This window comes from Cervus elaphus, chromosome 9, assembly GCF_910594005.1.
Source record: "Cervus elaphus chromosome 9, mCerEla1.1, whole genome shotgun sequence".
In the NCBI taxonomy this organism is placed as follows: domain Eukaryota; kingdom Metazoa; phylum Chordata; class Mammalia; order Artiodactyla; family Cervidae; genus Cervus; species Cervus elaphus.
Genome location: NC_057823.1, coordinates 36,604,578 through 36,628,320, shown reverse-complemented (window position 1 = coordinate 36,628,320; position 23,743 = coordinate 36,604,578). Strand labels below are relative to the sequence as shown.

Below are 23,743 nucleotides of genomic sequence, written 5' to 3'. Positions count from 1 at the left end.
AGCTATAGTAATCAAAAAAGTATGATACAGGCACAAAATAAATGAAACAAAATAGAGAACCCAGAAATAAATCCACACTTATATGGCCAATTAGTCTACCATAAGGATGGAAATTTTCTTCAATAAATGCTGTTGGAAAAACTAAGCAGCCACATACAGTCACATGCAAAAGAAAGGAAACTGAACCACTATTTCACACTATACACAAAGATCAACTCAAAATGTATTATGACTTAAAATGTAAGACCAGAAATCATAAACCTCCTAGAAGGGAACATAAGCAATAAGCTCTATGACATAGGTATTGGCAATGATTTTTTTAAATCTGATACCAAAAGCAAAGGCAGGCAATAAAAGCAAAAAATAAGCAAGTAGGACTACATTAAACTGAATAACTTTTACACAGCAAAGGAAATCATCAACAAAATGAAAAAGCATCCTACTTAAACAAGGAAAAATATCTGCAAGTCACGTATCTAATAATGGATTGATATCTAAAATAAATAAATAATAAAATTAAATATTAAAAAATCCAATTTAAAAATGGGCATATTATCTGAAGAGACATTTTCTTCAAAGAAGACATATAGATGGTCAACAGGTACATGAGATGCTCAACATCACTAACAATTAGGGAAATGCGAATAAAAACCACAAAGAGCTACCACTTCACACCTGTTAGAATGGCCATATCATCAAAAAGACAATAAATAATAAATGCTAGTAAGGATGTAGAGAAAAGGGAACCCTTGTGCTCTGTTGGTGGGAATATAAATTGATGCAGCCACTATGGAAAACAGCATGGAGGCTCCTCAAAAATTGAAGACAGAATTACCATATGATCCAGTGACTCCAGTTCTGGGTTTTTATCTGAAGAAAACACTAACTTGAAAAGATATATGCACCTCCATGTTCATTACAGCATTATTTACAATAGCCAAGTTAAGGAAATGATCTAAGCATCCATCAGTGGATGAAGAAAATGTGATACATACACATGTGCGTGTGTGTTTGTCTATGTGTGTGTGTGTATATATATATATGTATGTCTACATATATATATATATGAATATGTGTAGCTATAAAGGAATAGTATTTAGCCATAAAAAATTATGAAATTTTGCCATCTCCAACAACATGGATGGACTTCTGGGCATTATGCAAAGTGAAGTAAGAAAAAGAAATGATATCACTTATATGTGGAATCTGGGGAGGGGGGAAGCTTATATAAAGACAAGCTCTAAGATAAACAGAACATGATTGGTGTTTTCCAGAGGCAGAAGTGGAAGTGAGGGTGGAATGAAATGAGTGAAGAAGGTCAAAAAGGTCCATTTTTTAAGTCATGGGGATATAATATATAGCATGGTGACTATACTTAGTAATACTACACTATAGTTTAAAGTTGCTAATGGAGTAAATCTTAAAACTTCTCATCACAAGAAAAAAATCTGTTATAATTATGTATGGTGACAGATGTTAACCAGACTTACTGTAGTGATCATTTTGCAATGTATATAAATACCAAATCATTATGTTACACACCTGAAAAATAATATAATGTTATATGTCAAATGTACTTTTTCTAATTATACTCTAATTTTTAAAATTAGGGCAACTAAAATAGCACACTTAAATCACATTAGCTGAATTCAAGTTTCGTTCCTAAATACTTATTTATGAAATAAAAATTCAACCTAAATTACTTGATTATTATTTTCTTTTGCTACTTATTTCAAGCTATAAAGCTCATGTAAAAGACTGTAACTTGATATAGATATCCTCTATTATAGGTCTCATGTAATTATCTATAAACACCCATAGAAACAATACTGAACCAATCAAGCATACCATTTTCTTTTCATTCCACTTTATAAATAAGAACTTCTAACCCAGCTCAACAATTAATCACATTTCAAATTATTGATCTGAAAAAAAAATTAGAGGTACATTTTTAAAACAGTATAGTATGAAATAAATCTTGCTTTTCATTGAGTAAGTGAAACTTGTTTTTATGGCTATTTGGATTACTTCTTCTAGGTAAGTTCAGTATGTAACTCTTATTCTTTAGACAAAAACGCACAGACTTAAAATGTATAAAAAAGTTAACCTGGTATTGTCAGCTGCAGATATCATAACTAGCACCATAAGAACAATTGTACTAAATTTTAACGCTGTTCATTAACAGTTCCATTTTCCTGAGTTTGCGTTTGTTCTTTGGCATTGGCTTAGGATATAACCCATTTTTCAGAAGATGTTCCTTGCTGAGGCGAATTTGAGCACCATGCTGAAGCTGGAAAGAGCATAAAGCCTGAAGAGGGCGAAGCAAAGTCTGTTAAGACAAAAAAAAAAAAAAGAGAAAGAAACATACCCAAGTGTGACAAATCATGAATTTTTTCTCTGGAAACAGAGATTATTATATTTTTATTATCAGCTGTTAACTATGAAAAGCAATAGATACTCTAATAAATATATGATAATTTCTAAATGAATAATTCATATAAATTCATACCTTACATACCACTAAGGAATTCCAGTAAGAAGATACAAATACTAATTTTCTATATAGGTGATAAAGTCTAAACTTAGTTTTATACTTGAATATATTCAAACAGTACAAAAATTGGTGCCATTATAATAACTGATTTGTAACAAGCAGACTAAAAGAGACATTTCAGTACAAATTAGTTAATTCAGTTTCAGTCACAGACTAACACAAGCTTCCTGCTACTTGATAACAATTAGATGATGGCAGCAATGGATAAGTTTACTAATTCTCTCACAATACTCCATGGCCTACGTGCATGCTCAGCTGCTTCAGTCATGTCCAACCCTTTGCAACCCATGGACCCTTCCAGGCTCCTCTGTCCACGGGATTCTGCAGACAAGTATACTGGAATGGGTTGCCATTTCCTCCTCCAGGGGATCTTCCCGACCCAGGGATCAAACCTGCATTTCTGTGTCTCCTGCATTGCAGGCAGATTCTTTACCGCTGAGCCACAGGGGAAGCCCACCCAAGGCCCACATACCAGTTAGATATTCAGGTTTGGGTGCATTTGAAATAACTGGAACTGTATATATAGCTGTCTAAACTCAAATACCTATAGAGCCAGACATAAAACACAAACATGTGACCTAGATGGACCCATAAGATAACACAAGAATAGTGAAGGTTGTAGAACAACTGGAGCATACTGTCCTTGAAGTTATTCAAATTCAAAAATTAGGAAAAAATAAAAAGATTAAGCCAACATTTTAAACATATTTGAGTCAGATTCTTTCCTTGGGCCTAAGATACCTGATCTAACGCTTTTAAATAACAAACCTAATTGTGCAGATTGTTTTGAAAAAATAAAAAGATACATAGGTCTTTTTAGTTAGATAGTTAAATATATAGATTTAACTACAAAGATTTCACAATGTCTAAGTAAAAATGTATTCCCTCACAGGTACAACATAAGTGGTAGCAAAGGGCTTTTAAGTTTTAATTTACAATGAATTCTTACAAATATGTGGCACTCACTGATAGTTGCTCTTCCATATCCATTCTTTTCTTATTTCAAAAAAATCCAAAACTTCATTCAAGGTGGCAATGTGTCCAACTAGCAATACTACACTAACTAGTGACAGTGTTTCCAACAAGATAAGTGGAAGGCCGTGGATTAGGACAGACTTGGCAGGCATCATGGGCTTTTGCCTTTTCTTCATATCTGGAACATGATTATTAGATGTGAGATAACCATTGTGTGACTACAGGGCAATAAAAATGAAGATTAAAGCAAAAACATACAATGATGAACAGAAAGAGAAGAAATCTGGGTCTCTGATGTCCTTTTCAGCTGCATCCCCAGCCTTGGACTACTCACTTCAGCATTTCTGATTCACAGGAAAAAATAAGCCCATATATGGTTCAACCACAGCAGTAAGGCCCCTGTTATATGCAACCAAATGAAACTCCCAACTGACACCAATAAGAAAAAGACAAACATATTGGAAAAAGCTCTGACATTGCTGTAGAAAATCTCTGGTATGTTCTTATAATTTTAGTATCTTCAATTCTTCAAACAAGAGAAGAAATACAGAAATGACTATATATTACTTTAAGGGCCAACGTAGGAAATGACTGGATCCTGAAACATCATGTGTATCAGAGACACACATCCAGGACCATATACAGACTAAGAAAACTGAAGTCTCTATTGCTATGCTATGACATTTACTAGATTCTTCATGATAGAAGAGTAATGCTCCTATAATACTCCTCTAACTCCTATAAGGGCTTCCAACTTTTACTTCCCGAAGATAAGATTCTATCAATTCTCTGAAGTAATTAAGAGAACGAATTTTGGAGATAGACAGATTTGTGATAGTCACTAGAGCTGCTTACATATACACCAGTCCTCTTTCAGGATACATGATCAGACTGCATTTTTCTAGTCCCCTCTGAAGCTAGGTATGGCCATATAACTTGACATGGTTAACAAAATATGAGCATGAATAGTGTGCATCATCTCTGGACAGATGCTTTAAAAGTGGTTAATGATTCCCCACGTCCTCTCACTCCTTCCTTGATAAAAGTAGAATGATGTGTCTAGATGATGCATCCATTAGCCTGCATCCCTAACTATTATTAGTAGAGGTCCCACTGGCAACCCCACTGTACATAGAGTGTATTATGCCATTCTGATTTTGGAGTTTTAAGTACTGATGCAACCATCAGCTATGTGTTTCCAGATAAATTAGGTAATCTCTATTTGCCTCACTTTCTTAATCTGTAAAGTGAGGAATATGTAAGATGTAAAGTCCATCTTACATGGTTATTATTATGGTGGGCTATAATGATACATTTGAAGTGCTTAGCAAACAACTTGATATAAAGGATCATTTTTCTCTATACATTCATAGTATTATATCTGAGGCAATGTGAAGCTATATGAGAGGTTTACTTGTTCAGAAGAACAAAGAAAATCCTCTAGTTACAAAATTAGCTAATTTCTAAAAGTTTATTTGGGGGAAAATCAGGGTTTTGTAAATCCCTTGTCTACAGATGCAAAGTGACAGTTTCAAAAGACCATTATTACCAACATCTGGTGATGGAGTAAAACTAAGGCATTTCAGCTACAGCACAAAGCCTTGTCCCATCTAGTTATAAAACTTCATAAGGATTCCAAGGTATGAAAAATCCTCGTACATATTACAAGAGCAGAATGAAAGTCACCAACTTCCCATTCAATTTTTCTGTCAATCTACAGACAAGAACATGAGAGACAAGAAAAGGCAAAACAATGAAATCTTGAAGAGTCTGTTGTCAGGCATTTAACATAAAGTATTCCTATGTTATGCTTCTGATAAAAATGAGGGAACTACTTCTTGTATATTACACATAAGAAAGCAGCCACAAAGAGATTACATGAATTGCTTTCTGGTAAAAACTGATGACGACAAGTGATGAAGTTCTAATTCAAACTTGCTTCAAAACTCATATCATGCTATTTCCCAGTGTTTGAAAACTGCTCAAGAATAAAGGAAAAGAATGAGTCAACAGACTAAGAAAGCCATTCTATGCCAAGTGCTTTATTTTAAGAAGCCCCACTTCTACAGAATGAAGCCAGCTGAAAAATAGTAATTTTTCTCCCCTCATCATCTTAAGGTTATATTAGGATATATCTAATAAAAGATTACTGGGGGGGAAAGGCATGTTATAGCTTTCCTTCCCAGGAAAGAAAGAAAACACCTATTTCTGAGCAGATGTTAATTGTGTTTCTCAGAAGAATGCACCGATTTTTTTTTTACTGCAGCTAGATCTAAACAGGCTGACTTGGAGTTATCCCACTAAGAAAGCTAATTGTCAGTCACATGCAATAATAAGCAACTTGGGATGTCTCATTATGCTTTTTTTCTGCTCATGCTCCTGCTGTTCATCTTATCAGAACCTCCCAAATAACATACCTGACTATCAAACACCCTTTTTCTACTCCTGGTCACTATCCACTACCCCAAGTGACCAAAGCAAAAAGAATGAGAACTTAATGACTTCACTATTGCTTTGGGACCTTATGTTCAGCTTGATCCATTCTGTAAGGTGGGGCTTCTTAAGGAGATAAGAATACCAGACCACCTTATCTGCCTCCTGCGAAATCTGTATGCAGGTCAAGAAGTAACAGTTACAACTGGACATGGAACAACACACTGGTTCCAAACTGGGAAGGAGTACAGCAAGGCTGTATATTATCACTCTGCTTATTTAAAACTTATATGCAAAAAAATAAATAAATAAATAAAACTTATATGCAGAATATGTCATGTGAAATGGTGGACTGGATGAAGCACAAGCTGGAATCAAGACTGCCAGGAGAAATATCAATAATCTCAGACGTGCAGATGACACCACCCTTATGGCAGAAAGTGAAGAAGAACTAAAGAGCCTCTTGATGAAAGTGAAAGAGAAGAGTGAAAAAATTGGCTTAAAACTCAACATTCAGAAAACTAAGATCATGGCATCTGCTCCCACCACTTCACGGGAAATAGATGGGGAAACAATGGAAACAGTGACAGACTTTATTTTGGGGGGCTCCAAAATCATTGCAGATGGTGACTGCAGCCATGAAATTAAAAGATGCTTACTCTTTGGAAGGAAAGTTATGATGAACCTAGACAGCATATTAAAAAGCAGAGACATTACTTTGCCAACAAAGTTCGTCTAGCCAAAGCTATGGTTTTTCCAGTAGTCATCTATGGATGTGAGAGTTGGATTATAAAGAAAGCTGAGCCTCGAAGAATTGATGCTTTTGAACTGTGGAGTTGGAGAAGACTCTTGAGAATCCCTTGGACTGCAAGGAGATCCAACCAGTCCATGTTAAAGGAGATCAGTCCTGGGTGTTCACTGGAAGGACTGATGTTGAAGCTGAAACTCCAATACTTTGGCCACCTGATACGGACAGCTGACTCATTTGAAAAGACCTTGATGCTGGGGAAGATTGAGGGCGGGAGGAGAAGGAGATGACAGAGGATGAGATGGTTGAACGGCATCACTGACTCAATGGACATGAGTTTGGGTGAACTCCGGGAGTTGGTGATGGACAGGGAGGCCTGGCATGCTGCTGTTTGTGGGGTTGCAAAGAGTCAGACTTGACTGAGTGACTGAAGTGATGTCTGATGTTGGCTGATCCTAGGGTTTTACATCAACAAAAAGGAAAATACAGAGACTGTACAAAAAGCAAGCTTAAACAACAGTCTTGAGTTTCATCTCTCCTTTAAGATACCTAAGTATAGTGTTATTTTCTTAAGAACATACAGAGATTATGGTTAATAAACAAAGATAAGTATAATAATAAACAGATAAGTATAGGGGACTATTAAGTGTGTTTTGCTGATGCAAGGTACATTAGAGCAGGTGATAAAGTTAAGGGAGAGGGAAAAAAGTCTGAGAATACTCCCTGGTCAATTGGAGGAAGGATTTAGGATCCCTCATGAATTTTTCCCTCAAAGGAGAGAAAGAGAAATTGTCAAGACCCCAAAGTAACTCTACTCACACAGATTCACACAAAAACAGTCTATTCACGATAGCCTACTTCTTCCACAAGAAGAAAGTCTCCAATCCTGACACAGGACATGGCTAGGGTGGCGGAGAGGAAAAGGGCAATTCAGTGCTGCTTCTAGCACTCTTTAACTCTCCTCGCCTGCAGGTCTTTCACCCAGTAATTCTGACCTGAGCTTTTGTCCATTATTGGTATTTCCTTCATGGGTAAGGCACACTTTTATAATAGAAATCATGAGGTATGAGAGAGAGAGGAAAAAGGCAGAAAAGAGTATTCTGTATGTATGTGTTTTGTGTGTGTGTGTGTGTGTGTGTGTGAAGAGGGAGTTACAAAACTCCATTTAGTTATGCTCATTATCCTCTGATTTTTCTTCTTGAGTTGAATTTATCAAAAATGTTCACTAATTAAAAAAATCTAACAATTCAGTTTTATTTTGGTTTTTTTTTCTTGTCATAAGTGTAAAGTTTCTTACATGTTCTAAAAGAATCAGACAGTGAGCTTACTAAAATGTTATTATTTACTAAAGATTATGAATTATATATGAAATCATCAGGCTTTCATGGAAATTAAATAAAATGCTGATTGCAGGTTATAACCTTTTCATATTCAGTAGGCTTTTTTCTCAAAAAAAATTGTATCTCTTTATACTTTAAGCAACGTTAATAAGATAAACAGAAAGTTGATATTTCTCCTCAAATAAAAGTACCAATGGAAAAGACGCTGCTGTAAAATGTTCTTTTAATTAAAAAGAAAAAAGTCTAGTACAAGAGAACACAAATACTAAGAAATACAGAATGCTGAAATATCTAGCCAAGAAAAAACTGTATTTAAAGTTATGCTACTTAAAAACAATTTAGCATACTACAAATGCTGTTTGCACAGCCTAGAATGAATATTTAAATAATGCAATCTGGAATGCTAAACTAAGAGAAAAACACCAGAGGAGAAAGGAAGGTTTTAAAAGTACACACATTTCTATCACAGATATAGTCTACTTGTCACTTGAGCTACAAATTTAACAACTTATGCATTTTTTAATTTTCCAGACAAAAATCTAACCGAACACCTACTTTCAAAAACTATGTAACTTTCCAAAGACATACCTCTTGTATGTAGTTATTTTTCTCCAAGATAGAAAGAGCAACAGCTGCACACTCCAGTGTAGAAAGGCACCTATTAGTTGGTTGCGCCCGAATTACATACTGACTAGAAATGCTAGTTTTTAATTGCACCTGAAACCAAAAACAGAATAAAATGCAATTTTCGTTCTAGGTTTAAAACATAAGGTCTGTATTTTAAATACTAATTACTCTAATTTCCTTCAAAAATCACCAGTTTATAAATATTAAATGTATCAATATCTTCTGCATATAAATCTTTTCATTACTTTGTTAAAAAGAAGCAAGAAGATAGTTACGCATCTAACAAAGAAGATACATTCAAAATATACCCAAATTCCTACAAATCAAAAATAATAAGACTAATAACTCCCTCCCAGTGGGCAAAAGAGTAAACAGACACATCACAGGAGAATATATACAAACAGGTACACATAAAGGGCTCAACATGATTTAATATAAATTAAAATCACAATAAGATAACATCTCATACTCATTACTCCAACTCTTTTGCGACCACATGAACTGTAGCCCACCAGCATCCTCTGTCCACGGGATTTCCAAGGCAAGAATACTGGGGTGTGTTGCCATTTCCTCCTCCAGGGGATCTTCCCAACCCAGGGACTGAATCTGTGTCTGCTGCATTAGCAGGCAGATTCTCTTCCACTGAACCACCAGAGAAGCCCCCTTTCACACCCATTAGAACAGTTAAAATAAAAAAGACTAACACCACCAATGCAGCAAATGAAACTCTCATACATTGAATTAGGAATGAAATGGTTTAATCACTTTGGAGAATTAATATTTGGGATTTTTTTATTTTACAGTTTATTCTTCCATTAGTTTTTTAAATGTCTTTGAGGTCTCCTGTTGAATCTTTTTTTTTTTTTTTTTTGAATCTTTTTTAAACAATTTTTTTTTTTGATTGTGCTGGGTCTGTTGTTACATACAGGTTTTCTCTAGCTGCAGAGAGTGGGGCCTATTCACTAATTTCACTGCAAAGGCTTCTCATTGTGCGGGCTTCTCTTGTTGCAGAGCACATGCTCGAGGCGCCCAGGCTTCAGCAGTTGTGGCACGTGGGCTCAGTAGTTGTGGCTCAAGCACGGCTTGGTTGAGCCACAGCATGTGGAATCTTCCCAGACAAGGAGCTGAACCCATGTTCTCTGCATTGGCAGGCAAATTCCCAGCCACTATACCACCAGGGAAGTCCCTTCCATTATTTTTTAAACTGGTAAGTGTGTGTCTGTGTGGATGTGAATGCATATAAACACAGAGACATATATATATCCTCTTTTTAGATAAAAGTAGTAGCATACTACAAATACTTTTCTCCATCAAGATAATATTCTAACTGAGACAGAGTCACACATGAGAAAAGCAATAGAAAAATGAATGTCAGAATTTTGGCTCTTTGATTCCGACTTTAATTACATGAAACTCAAGCATTATCCTATACTCATAAGCTATATTCCAAGTCCATACTCTGACCAAAATCATATTTAAGAAAACGTGATGACAAATATGGTTCTTTCACTCTTCTTTTTGGCAAAATTCACAGTGAATTTTGTTTATTGGAATTAATTTTATCTTTGAAAGAAAATGGTGGGGGAAGAGAGAGTTTTATTTCTTACTATGGCTCACGTGGCTGTATGAAAACAGAATTTGAAATGTCATTTGTTAAAAGATTTCAGAATATCCTTCTCTCTGGGGATTATCCAGTAACTGGATATATTAAAAGAGTATATATAACTACTATCTGTTATATTAGTAGCATATATGTTTATCAAAATGCTAATATGATCTCACAGCTCTTCTTTTTATACTTATGTGCTACATCACCTTCAACACATGCTAAATTCAATGAGTAAATCAGCAAAACCAAAAAGAAAACCTGTTGACCCATCTTCTTGAGAAATCACAAGCATCATAATAATTTTTAGAAACTCCCTCATCCGCATGAATAAGAGGTCAAAAAAACCCATGGCAAAATTAGCTACTGTAAGAAAGAAAAAAATTAACATATAATAAAAGTATGTTATGTAGAAAGAGGAACTACTAAAGGGATCAAGATGACTATATCAAAGTTGACAATAATTAATTAATTTCAGTCAAGTCATTTAGTTTTTCAGATCCCGCTCATCTGATAAAAAAATCAGATAGCCAGACATGATGGTATTAAAACCTATGTTTAGTGATGAATCCCAAGATCATATAATATATATGCAATTATAATTCTATATTAATTATATGTCATTACGATTAATGTGTATATTATATATCATATATTATGTGTAATTATTATATATAATCTTCATTTTCAATATTTGGAAGCTATGTTGATGCAAAGAATGTTTCACTAATTCTGATCTTGGAAGTTGGTTGTCCGAGGGTAGAAGCTATCTAAAGACTCTTAATATGACTTCTTTAGGAACAGGAGTATCACTGGCTGGTTTAGAATTCTACTGGCACAGGTTGTAAGCCTATCACTTCCACTTTAAAAATAGCCAACTTATCCAAACCTTGCTCCTAAGATGTAGCTTCAATCTTTTCCACTGATTTTCTGGATTAGCTACAATTTTAATTCCTTAAAATTTCTTAAAATCCTTTCTTTCTCTTCCATTAAGTATATATTTAATGTATAAGAATACCAAATAACAGTTTGACAGCTATGATCACTGTTCAGATACTTTTTTAAAAGGTCTGTTCAAATATTTCCTTCCTAGATAGACCTTCAGTTACTTTTGTGATTTGTGTCATTAAAAGTGTGGGAGATGTAGGAAGTTTAGTGATTTAGTAATGACCTTTAGGACTCAAACAGACAGTCAAAGGAATAACAAGCCATGGCTTATGTTTGCACAGCACATCTTTAAAATAAGTTGTTATAATATAGTTAATCCATTGGTCAAGAAAAATAAACAAAAAAAGCCCTCAAAATTAAAACAGTAATCATCTCCACACTCTGCCCAACAAACACTATATTTTTATAATTTGATGATGATTATTTGTTATCTGTTCTCAGGCTCTTTTAAGACATTTCATTACTACATAAAACTATTCTGTTTCTCACTCCATTATTAACAGTCACAAGAATTTTTAATCACTTGATCACCTTCCTTAAAGGTTTCTTCAGTTCGGTTGCTCAGATGTGTCAGACTCTTCGCAACGCCATGGACCTCAGCACGCTAGGCTTCCCTGTCCATCATCAACTCCCAGAGTTTACTCAAACTCATCTCCATTGAGTCGGTGATGCCATCCAACCATCTCATCCTCTGTCGTCCCCTTCTCCTCCTGCCCTCAATCTTTCCCAGCATCAGGATCTTTTCAAGTGAGTCAGTTCTTCACATCAGGTGGCCAAAGTATTGGAGTTTCAGCTTCACCTTCAGTCCTTCCAATGAACACTTAGGACTGATATCCTTAAGATGGACTGGTTGGATCTCCTTGCAGACCAAGGGACTCTCAAGAGTCTTCTCCAACACCACAGTTCAAAAGCATCAATTCTTCAGCACTCAGTGTTCTTTACCAACAAAGGTCCGTCTAGTCAAGGCTATGGTTTTTCCAGTAGTCATGTATGGGTGTGAGAGTTGGATTATAAAGAAAGCTGAGCCTCGAAGAATTGATGCTTTTGAACTGTGGAGTTGGAGAAGACTCTTGAGAATCCCTTGGACTGCAAGGAGATCCAACCAGTCCACGTTAAAGGAGATCAGTCCTGGGTGTTCACTGGAAGGACTGATGTTGAAGCTGAAACTCCAATACTTTGGCCACCTGATACGGACAGCTGACTCATTTGAAAAGACCTTGATGCTGGGGAAGATTGAGGGCGGGAGGAGAAGGAGATGACAGAGGATGAGATGGTTGAATGGCATCACTGACTCAATGGACATGAGTTTGGGTGAACTCCGGGAGTTGGTGATGGACAGGGCATCTGGCATGCTGTGGGTCATGGGGTCGCAAAGAGTTGGACACAACTGAGCGACTGAACTGAACTGAACTGAACAGCTTTCTTAAAATCATAGCCTTGACTAGACGGACCTTTGTTGGCAAAGTAATGTCCCTGCTTTTCAATATGCTGGCTAGGTTGGTCATGACTTTCCTTCCAAGGAGTAAGCATCTTTTAATTTCAAGGGTGCAGTCACCATCTGCAGTGATTTTGGAACCCAAAGCAATAAAGTCTGCCACTGTTTCCCCATCTATTTCCATGACATTATGGGATCAGATGCCATGATCTGTTTTCTGGATGTTGAGCTTTAAACCAACTTTTGCACTTTCCTCTTACACTTTCATCAAGAGGTTTTTTAGTTCCTCTTCACTTTCTGCCATAAGGGTGGTGTCATCTGCATATCTGAAGTTATTGATATTTCTCCCAACAATCTTGATTCCAGCTTGCACTTCATCCAGCTCAGCGTTTCTCATGATATACTCTGCATATTTTTAAATAAGTAGGGTGACAATATACAGTGCCTTGACATACTCCTTTTCCTACTTGGAACCAGTCTGTTGTTCCATGTCCAGTTCTAACTGTTGCTTCCTGACCTGCATACAAATTTCTCAAGAAGCATGTCAGGTGGTCTGGTATTCCCATCTCTTTAAGAATTTTCCACAATTTATTGTGATCCACACAGTCAAAGGCTTTGGCATAGTCAATAAGGCAGAAATAGATGTTTTTCTGGAACACTCTTTCTTTTTTGATGATCCAGCGGATGTTGGCAATTTGATCTCTGGTTCCTCTGCCTTTTCTAAAACCAGCTTGAACATCTGGAAGTTCATGGTTCACGTATTGCTGAAGCCTGGCTTGGAGAGTTTTGAGTATTACTTTTCTAGCATGTGAGATGAGTGCAATTGTGTGGTAGCTGAGTGTTCTTTGGCATTGCCTTTCTTTGGGATTGGAATGCAAACTGACCTTTTCCAGTCCTGTGGCCACTGCTGAGTTTTCCAAATTTGCTGGTATACTGAGTGCAGCACTTTCATAGCAGCACTCTAAAGCTGCGCTTCTAAAGGTTTCTAAAAAAATCAATCTATTTTGTAGGCTTTATGAAACAACCCTAGTCTAGAACAAGCTGAAATAAACTTTTTAGTGACATTCTGAATTCCTTACCAGTGGAAGACACACATTAAAAACCCTCCTTTCTGAAGCAACCTTTCTTATATGATCTTTCATAAACAGAATTCATTATCTGAGCTTAGGACCTGCCCTTTGAAGGCAAGGTACTAAATGTTTTCTTCTGCTTCCAATCCTTCAACCCACTTCATTCCTTTCATTTCCTCAATTTAGTTCAACACTATGATCTAATAGTGATAAGGGTCCAGCTTTGACATCAGAGAGTTGCCAGTCTGAACACAGACTTAGCCACGTACATGCACAGTGTCATGCACTTGGACAATAATTGCTTTTCTAGAAAATATACGTATATTGTCTCATTCAATTCTCACAAAGACCTTATGAAGTAAGTACTATTATTATCTCAATTTTACAGATGAGGAAAATAAAGTACACTGAGGTGAAGTAACTTACCTGAGGTTCCAAAATCAATCATGGTAAAACAGATAAATGAATTTATAAAGTCTTATTCAAGACCCTCAGCTCTTTATAACTAGGTTAATAATTAAATGGATGAATTCTTCAGCAAATCCCAATCAACAAAACAAAGCTATTCTGATGGAAAGCAAGACTGAGGCACTCCTGAAGAATTTTAGGGTTCTTATGAACAGTTTAAAAAAACAATAGCACAGGGAGGAGTCTTCTCAACAATGAAAGTTTCTCAATAAATATCAATATCTATTGTCTTGCTCCAACCTCATCACACTATGAAGTCTGTATACTTTTTCTAAAACTTAAGATTCCAAGCATATTAAAAAGACATATATATTAAAAACACATATATAAAAGACAGAATATTAAAAAGCAGAGGCATTACTTTGCAACAAACGTCCATCTAGTCAAAGCTATGATTTTTCCACTACTCATGTATGGATGTGAGAATTGGACTATAAAGAAAGCTGAGCAAAAAAGAATTGATGCTTTTGAACTGTGGTGTTGGAGAAGACTCTTGAGAGTCCCTTGGACTCCAAGGAGATCCCACCAGTCCACCGTAAAGGAGATCAGTCCTGAATATTCATTGGAAGGACTGATGCTGAAGCTGAAACTTCAATACTTTAGCAACCTGATGCACAGAACTGAACCATGTGAAAAGACCCTGATGCTGGGAAAGATCGAGGGCAGGAGGAGAAGGGGACGACAGAGGATGAGATGGTTAGATCGCATCACCGACTCAATGGATATGAGTTTGAGTAAACTCCGGGAGTTGGTGATGGACAGGGAGGCCTGGCGTGCTGCAGTCCATGCGGAAACAAAAAGTAGGACACGACGGAGTGACTGAACTGAACTGAACTGAAAGATTCCAAGGTTAATGTCGAAATTCAGAAAACTTGATAAAAATAAATTTAAAGGGAGCATTAGTTATAGATAAAATGATAATATTAGTGCTACTTCTAAAACACATTATTATTTAATTTTTTTTTCTGAGTTGACCAAAGAAAATTCACTTCTTAAGTGAATGGTAAAGCACAATTCCAAAATTACTAAAAAAACTTGTAGAACACATCGGGTTTAAAATTTAGTGCTTTCTTATATTTTAAAGTGATAATAAAGTTACACCACACTTCTTCAACATACAAAAACTTTGATGTTAAAATGCAAACATACAATTCAGAAGTCTAAAAATTAAGCTCTTACAAATTTCAAATTTAAGCAAATCCAAATAATGATACAAATTTAAAATTTTATTCAGTGACAGCCATATATATATTATTTATATATTTCATTTATATATTTAATTATATTATATTTATATATAAATATACTATATATATTTTATTATATATTTAGTCATTTAGACATATCTTGACTAGTGCTTTTTCCTAATAATACCAATATTTAATCTACCATTGTTTTTCACATAACTCCAAGTAATGCATATCTGAAGTCACTGAGAACTATGGGTATGGAAACATCTAGAGAAAGAAAGTAAAAACACATAGATTCACAAGATCACAGAATAGGAAGTTATCATTATAAGTCAAACAGTCTATCTCCTTATTCTAAGATATAATTATTCTTTTAAAACATTATATTAAAAGAATTAATATAAACTTTAATACTGAAATATAATTTATCTTAAATAAAAAAGTTTTATGAGAGTTTCAAAGCCTCCTCTTTAAAAAAAAAAAAAAAAAGACTTAATAGAGGCACAAAAACACTTTTCTACAACCTTGAATTAAAATTGATGGTTACAGTCTAGGATACGAAAGCAACCTAGATGTCCATCAACAGATGAATGGATAAGAAATCTGTTGTACACATATACAATGTAACATTACTCAGCCACAAAAAGGAACAAATGTGAATCAGCTGAACTGAGGTAGATGAACCTAAAGCCTGTTACACAGAGTGAAATAAGTCAGAAAGAGAAAAACAAATTTTGCATATTAATGCATATATACTGAATCTAGTAAAACAGTACTGATGAACTTATCTGCAGGCAAGAACAGATACGCAGACGTAGAGAATGGACTTGTGGACCCGGTGGGGGAAGGAGAGGGTGGGATGAGCTGAGAAAGCAGCACTGACATGCATACACCACCACGTGTACAACAGACAGCTAGTGGGAAGCCGCTGGACAGCACGGGGGGCCCGCCTGGCGCTCTGCAACCACCTAGGGGGTGGGAGGGGAGGGCGAGGAAGAGCCAAGAGGGAGGGCGTAGACATACAGACATGACTGATTCATGCTGTTGCACAGCAGAAACCAACACAACATTGGAAAGAACCAATTAAAAATAAACTTTTAAAAACTATAAAAAGAAATGAAAATAATAATAATAATAATAATAATTAAAGAAATGATTGGTTACAATAACTCTTTAGAAGACTACAGTAAATTAACAAAATATGATACCATTAAACAGGTCAGAGAGAAGAATGTCACTACAGATTACAAGCTTTAGCATTACTTTCTGCTAGCCAAATACCTATTTTTTCCAGTAATACTTAATGGAGACAAGTCTCTGTTGAGTAATGCTATAGAAACTAACTTTTGGAACATCTCCTAAAAATGAAATTGTCCAACCTAAGCATATCTACATGTATGCATTTATTCATACTGGGCTTACATCAATTTATATCATTTATTAGGAAACAGAACAGAAACTGATTTAGGATATTAGAAATTGATTTCCTAGTCTCACCTAAGCAATAACCAATTTTATAATGTCTTGCGAGTGAAACATTTTTTCATCAAAGATAAATTTCATTTAACAAAGCTGTCATGGCTTCATAAACAGCTACTGGAAAATGAATCATAAATTAGCCTAGGTGTGAAATAAAGCACATATTATGCAATTACCTCATAAGTTCAATCTGTCACATAAAACTTTTATTTTAAAATTTACTGAGTTAAACTGTACACTTTTTCATTTTATTAAAAACACTTTTCTATAACCTTGAATTAAAATAATGTGCATGAATGGAGAGGTAGAAAAACACCACACTAAAAGCATAAGACAGGAAATTAGACTTATATAATTCAACTCTACATAATAGTATGACCTCAAACAAGATTTAAACTCTGAGTCTAAAACTTAACAATCTTAAAGAATAATTGTGCTTTATGGTACTAATGCATGTGAAATGTTCAGCAACGCCTGCCAAATAGTAAGCACTTGATTACAAAGATGTTAGGAGGGTGGTACTAACACTACTGATGTTTACAACGGTAGTGCTAATGATGATTCACAATGCTTCTTCACAGTTTAATGAGTAAGTGTGAAGCAACTCAGCTTTACTGCAATAAAGCCAGATGAGTGGTTTGATCACCAGTGTAGGATAAGATAAAACTTACTAGCAGAATGTCAACTTTTACAAGATGGAAGAAGAAAAGGTATTGAAGAGGCAGAGAAAAAGCAGTCTTAGAAGCAAAGGAAAGAACCAGAAGAGAGCTTCACTGAATAACAGAGAAGAACAAGTTACTGACAAAGAATTATCAAAAGATAACCCAATCAAAAAGTGGGTACAAGCACTGAATAGATGGTTTTCTAAATAAGACGTACAGATGGCTAAAGGTACATGAAAAGATGTTCAACACTGCTAACTATTAGAGAAACGCAAATAAAAACCACAATGAGATTTCACCTCACACTTGTAAGGGTGGCTATCTTTAAAAAGTCTACAAATAACAAATGTTGGCCAGGATGAGAAGAAAACGAAAACTTGTGCATTGTCAGTGAGAATGTAAATTGGTGCAGTCACTGTGCAAAACAGTATGGAAAATCCTCAATAAACTAAAAAAAAGAACTATCATGTGATCCAGCAATTCCATTCCTGAGTATATATATCCAAAGAAAATAAAAACAGTAATTTGAAAAGATACATGCACTGCACCTCAATATTCACAGCAGCATTATTTACAATAGCCAAGATATGTAAACAATCTAAGTAACCAGTATCCAACAACATATGAATGGATAAAGAAGATGCTATAGACAGATAGATGGAGATAGATATATATATATATATATATATATATACACACACACACACATATATACATATATGCACACACACAATAGAATAGTACTCAGCCATAAAAAAGAATTCTGCTACTTACAACAATGTGGACCTACAAAGTATTATTCTTTTAAAAAAAATCTTTTTTAAATTAATTTATTTTAATTAGAGGCTAATTACTTTACAATATTGTGGTGGTTTTCACCATACATTCACATGAATCATCCATGGGTGTACATGTGTCCCCCCCCAACCCTGAAGTCCCTCCCACCTCCCCCCCGTCACATCCCTCTGGGTTATCCCAGTGCACCGGCTTTAAGTGCCCTGTTTCATGCACAGAACTTAGACTGGTCATCTATTTCATATATGGCAATATACATGTTTCAATGCTATTCTCTTAAATCATCCCACCCTTGCCTTCTCCCACAGAGTCCAAAAGTCTGTTCTTTATAACTGTGTCTCTTTTGCTGTATTACATATAGAGTTGTCATAACCATCTTTCTAAATGCCATATATATGCATTAATATACTGTATTGTTTTTTTTCTTTCTGACTTACTTCACTCTGTGTAATAGGCTCCAGTTTCATCTACCTCATTAGAACTTATTCAAACGTGTTCTTTTGAATAGGTGAGTAATATTCCATTGTGTATATGTACCACAGCTTTCCTATCCATTCATCTGCCGATGGACGTCTAGATTGCTTCCATGTCCTGGCTATTATAAACAGTGCTGCGATGAACACTGGGGTACACATGTCTCTTTCAATTCTGGTTTCCTCAGTGCATATGCCCAGAGGTGGGATTGCTGGGTCGTATGGCAGTTCTATTTCTAGTTTTTTAAGGAATCTTCACACTGTTCTCCGTAGTGGCTGTACTAGTTGACATTCCCACCAACAGTGTAAGAGGGTTCCCTTTTCTCCACACTCTCTCCAGCATTTATTGTTCGTAGACATTTTGATGGCAGCCATTCTGACCAGCATGAGATGGTACCTCCTTGTGGTTTTGATTTGCATTTCTCTGAAAATGAGTGATGTTGAGCATTTTTTCATGTGTTAGCCATCTGTATGTCTTCTTTGGAGAAATGTCTGTTTAGTTCTTTGGCCCATTTTTTGACTGGGTTGTTTGTTTTTCTGGTGTTGAGCTGCATGTATATTTTTTAGATTAATTCTTTGTCAGTTGCTTCGTTTGCTATTATTTTCTCCCATTCTGAAGGCTGTCTTTTCACCTTGCTTATGGTTTCCTGCATTGTGCAAAAGCTTTTAAGTTTAATTAGGTTCCATTTGTTTATTTTTGCTTTTATTTCCATTATTCTGGGAGGTGGGTCATAGAGGATCCTGTTGTGATTTATGTCAGAGAGTGTTTGCCTATGTTTTCCTCTAGGAGTTTTATAGTTTCTGGTCTTACATTTAGATCTTTAATCCATTTTGAGTTTATTTTTGTGTATGGTGTTAGAAAGTGTTCTAGTTTCATTCTTTTACAAGTGGTTGACCAGTTTTCCCAGCACCACTTGTTAAAGAGATTGTCTTTTCTCCATTGTATATTCTTGCCAGCTTTGTCAAAGATGAGGTGTCCACAGGTGTGTGGATTTATCTCTGGGCTTTCTATTTTGTTCCATTGATCTATATTTCTGTCTTTGTGCCAGTTCCATACTGTCTTGATGACTGTAGCTTTGTAGGATAGTCTGAAGTCAGGCAGGTTGATTTCTCCAGTTCCATTCTTCTTTCTCAAGATTGCTTTGGCTATTTGAGGTTTTTTTGTATTTCCATACAAACTGTGAATAATAGTAATATAATATATACATTTTTAAAAATACTTTCTGCCTATTCCTTCATTTGGCATATGAATTAAGGAAGGTAATTCATGTAATTAAGGCTCAAAATTTGTGAAATTGGGATTTTGCATTTTGATATCTTGCTATAATTTATATCCTAAGGATTACACTCTACCTAAAAAGTGAGGTCCACCAGTTTTCAAAGACACATAGAAATTTAAAAGAATTAATTCAAAATCTAACAACTTTAGAGTTTATAAAATATGAATTACTGAAGAGTAGATACAAGGCTGTCTTCTTAGAAATTTATAGTACCTTGCTTAATGGAATGGTTGGCACAGGCCTCATTGCATATATCAGCCCAGACTCTTGACATCAGACTGCCTAGCTTTAGACTTGGCTCCACAACTTACTTACCATTTGACATGACAGGTTACCTCTGCTCTTAGAGTCTTCATTTGGAAAATAGAAATAATAATATCATTTACATAATAGATTGTTGTGACATTCAAATGAGATAACACACACAAAGCATTTAGCATAGCTCCTGGCTTATAGTGTGTACCTACTAAGTATTATTTACTGATAATATATATAATGTCGTTGGCTAACTAGGCCTTGCCCAAGTCATTTACTTTTTTCTTAGCTAATAACTTTGCTTCATATTACCAGATAGTAAAAGAATGTAGAATATATTTCTGAAGCTATAGGATCTTGAGTTTCAGTAGACAACTGAGTTAAGTTCTTAATACTTTCTGGAAAAATTGTATTTTTTAAGGGATACATTTTAGTCTTAGCAATGATTTAATCACTTTCTTGCATCACAGTAATTAAATAATTGTTGAAAAGACTATAATTCATGTTTAGGAATTTAATTTTTTCTAAAAGTAATGTATTCACATGGCTGAAAATTTAAAAGATATGAAAGAGTTTAGAGTCAAAAGTCTTCCTCCTGCCTCTATACCCCATATACCCTTTTACCATTCCCAGAGGTAACCAATATGTCAAGTTCTTGTGTATTTTCCCAGATCATTTCATTTATATACAACTAAACCCTCCCTTTCCTCAATATGTGGTAGATACCTGCTGCTCTGATCCTTACTTTTTTCATTTAACAAGTTATTTTAGTACTTACTTGTATCTGTGGGTAAATAGCTTCTGTATTTATTTTAACAGCCTCGCTTCTTAGGTATGGATGTATGTAGTTTATTAACGATGTTAAATTATGCTTCCTTTGTCTTTTGTTTTTCTTATTCAGTTTTTTCCTTAATTTTCTGGCAATAGCTTTGTATGGGTGCTATGCTAGTTTCTGTTCTTTTTTTTTTTTTTTTTGCTTACTCATTTTTATTTGAGGCCTGTTAATGCAGGGAGGTAACTGTGAGAGAAGGGCCATAGCCCTGGGAGGAATTTTCTTTATCATCTTAGGTGTGCTCAGGATTTCACCCAAAGCACTATCTATAAAAGAACAGATGATTGTCTTGTCCTTTCCTCAGAATAAAAGCTTCTGCTTTTCAAAAGTCACTGTTAAGAGAATGAAAAGAAAAACCACAGACTGAGAGAAGGTATTTGCAAAGAATAGGTTGGAAAAAAGACTTATTTTCATAATATGTAAAGAACTTTTACAACTCAGTAATAAGAGAACAAACATCTCAGTTAAAGAATGGATTGGCTAAAGTTTTAAATACTTCTACCAGAAGAAAGTGAAAGTGAAAGTCCCTCAGTCTTGTTCACCTTTTTGTGACCCCATGGACTGTAGCTCCACAGGCTCCTCTGTCTATGGAATTCTCCACGGCAGAAGACTGGAGGGCTAGCCATACTGGGAGCTTTCCTCAGTGATCAATGCTAAGAAATAGAGGAAAACAATAAAATGGGAAAGAGTAGAGATCTCTTCAAGAAAACCAGAGATACCAAGGAAACATTTCATCCAAAGACGGGTACAACAAAGGACAGATGGTATGGACCTAATAGAAGCAGAAGATGTTAAGAAGAGGTGGTAACAAAGACAGAAATATAGATCAATGGAACAAAATAGAAAGCCCAGAGATAAATCCACACACCTGTGGACACCTCATCTTTGACAAAGCTGGCAAGAATATACAATGGAGAAAAGACAATCTCTTTAACAAGTGGTGCTGGGAAAACTGGTCAACCACTTGTAAAAGAATGAAACTAGAACACTTTCTAACACCATACACAAAAATAAACTCAAAATGGATTAAAGATCTAAATGTAAGACCAGAAACTATAAAACTCCTAGAGGAAAACATAGGCAAACACTCTCTGACATAAATCACAACAGGATCCTCTATGACCCACCTCCCAGAATAATGGAAATAAAAGCAAAAATAAACAAATGGAACCTAATTAAACTTAAAAGCTTTTGCACAATGCAGGAAACCATAAGCAAGGTGAAAAGACAGCCTTCAGAATGGGAGAAAATAATAGCAAACGAAGCAACTGACAAAGAATTAATCTAAAAAATATACATGCAGCTCAACACCAGAAAAACAAACAACCCAGTCAAAAAATGGGCCAAAGAACTAAACAGACATTTCTCCAAAGAAGACATACAGATGGCTAACACATGAAAAAATGCTCAACATCACTCATTTTCAGAGAAATGCAAATCAAAACCACAAGGAGGTACCATCTCATGCTGGTCAGAATGGCTGCTATAAAGCCTACAAACAATAAATGCTGGAGAGGGTGCAGAAAAATGGGAACCCTCTTACACTGTTGGTGGGAATGTCAACTAGTACAGCCACTACGGAGAACAGTGTGAAGATTCCTTAAAAAACTAGAAATAGAACTGCCATACGACCTAGCAATCCCACCACTGGGCATACGCACCGAGGAAACCAGAATTGAAAGAGATACATGTACCCCAATGTTCACTGAAGCACTGTTTACAATAGCTAGGACATGGAAGCAACCTAGATGTCCATCGGCAGATGAATGGATAAGAAAGCTGTGGTACATATACACAATGGAATATTACTCAGCTATTAAAAAGAATGTATTTGAATCATTTCTAATAAGGTGGGGAGAAGGCAATGGCAACCCACTACAGTATTCTTGCCTGGGAAATCCATGGAAAGAGGAGCCTGGTAAGCTGCAGTCCATGGGGTCGCTAAGAGTTGGATACGACTGAGTGATTTCACTTTCACTTTTCACTTTCATGCATTGGAGAAGGAAATGGCAACCCACTCCAGTGTTCTTGTCTGGAGAATCCCAGGGATGGGGGAGTCTGGTGGGCTGCCGTCTATGGGGTTGCAGAGTCGGACATCACTGAAGCAACTTAGCAGTAGCAGCAGCATCAGCTAATGAGGTGGATCAAACTGGAGCCTATTATACAGAGTGAAGTAAGTCAGACTTTTGGACTCTGTGGGAGAAGGGGAGGGTGGGATGATTTGAGAGAACAGCATTGAAACATGTATGTTACCATATGTGAAAGAGATCAGCAGTCCAGGTCCTATGCATGAGATAGGGCACTCAGGTTCACTGCACTGGGACAACCCTGAGGGATGGGATGGGGGGGGAGGTGGGAGGGGGGTTCCGGATGGGGGACACATGTACAACCATGGCTGATTCATTGAATGTATGGCAAAAACCACTACAATATTGTAATTAGCCTCCAACTAAAATAAATTCATTTATGAAGGGAAAAAACATATCCAGTATACTATTATTAATCAGGTAAAATAATAGAACAAAAATACATGGAGGGCTAAATGTGAAATTTTGTAGGGTAACATCCTTACA

The 23,743-nt window shown here is 35.8% G+C and overlaps 1 protein-coding gene across 3 annotated transcripts in view; it reads right to left on the bottom strand.

Annotated features, from left to right (window-relative positions):
• Positions 1-1,850: 1,850 nt before the first annotated feature.
• The window catches only part of DTWD2 (DTW domain containing 2), a 75,826-nt gene continuing 53,933 nt past the window's right edge, over positions 1,851-23,743 (bottom strand). Inside the window, exons 5-7 of one of the 3 annotated variants that reach the window (XR_006342697.1) lie at positions 8,639-8,767; positions 3,521-3,707; positions 2,193-2,329 (exon numbers count right to left, since the gene is read on the bottom strand). Coding sequence is in view for 2 of the 3 variants with exons in the window: in XM_043912304.1 (XP_043768239.1) it covers positions 2,159-2,329; positions 8,639-8,767 (300 nt within the window). In the remaining variant the exon portion in view is untranslated. Of the gene's footprint in view, positions 2,330-3,520; positions 3,708-8,638; positions 8,768-23,743 lie in introns of all 3 variants that reach the window. The other 2 variants (XM_043912304.1, XM_043912305.1) reach the window with 2 other exon arrangements.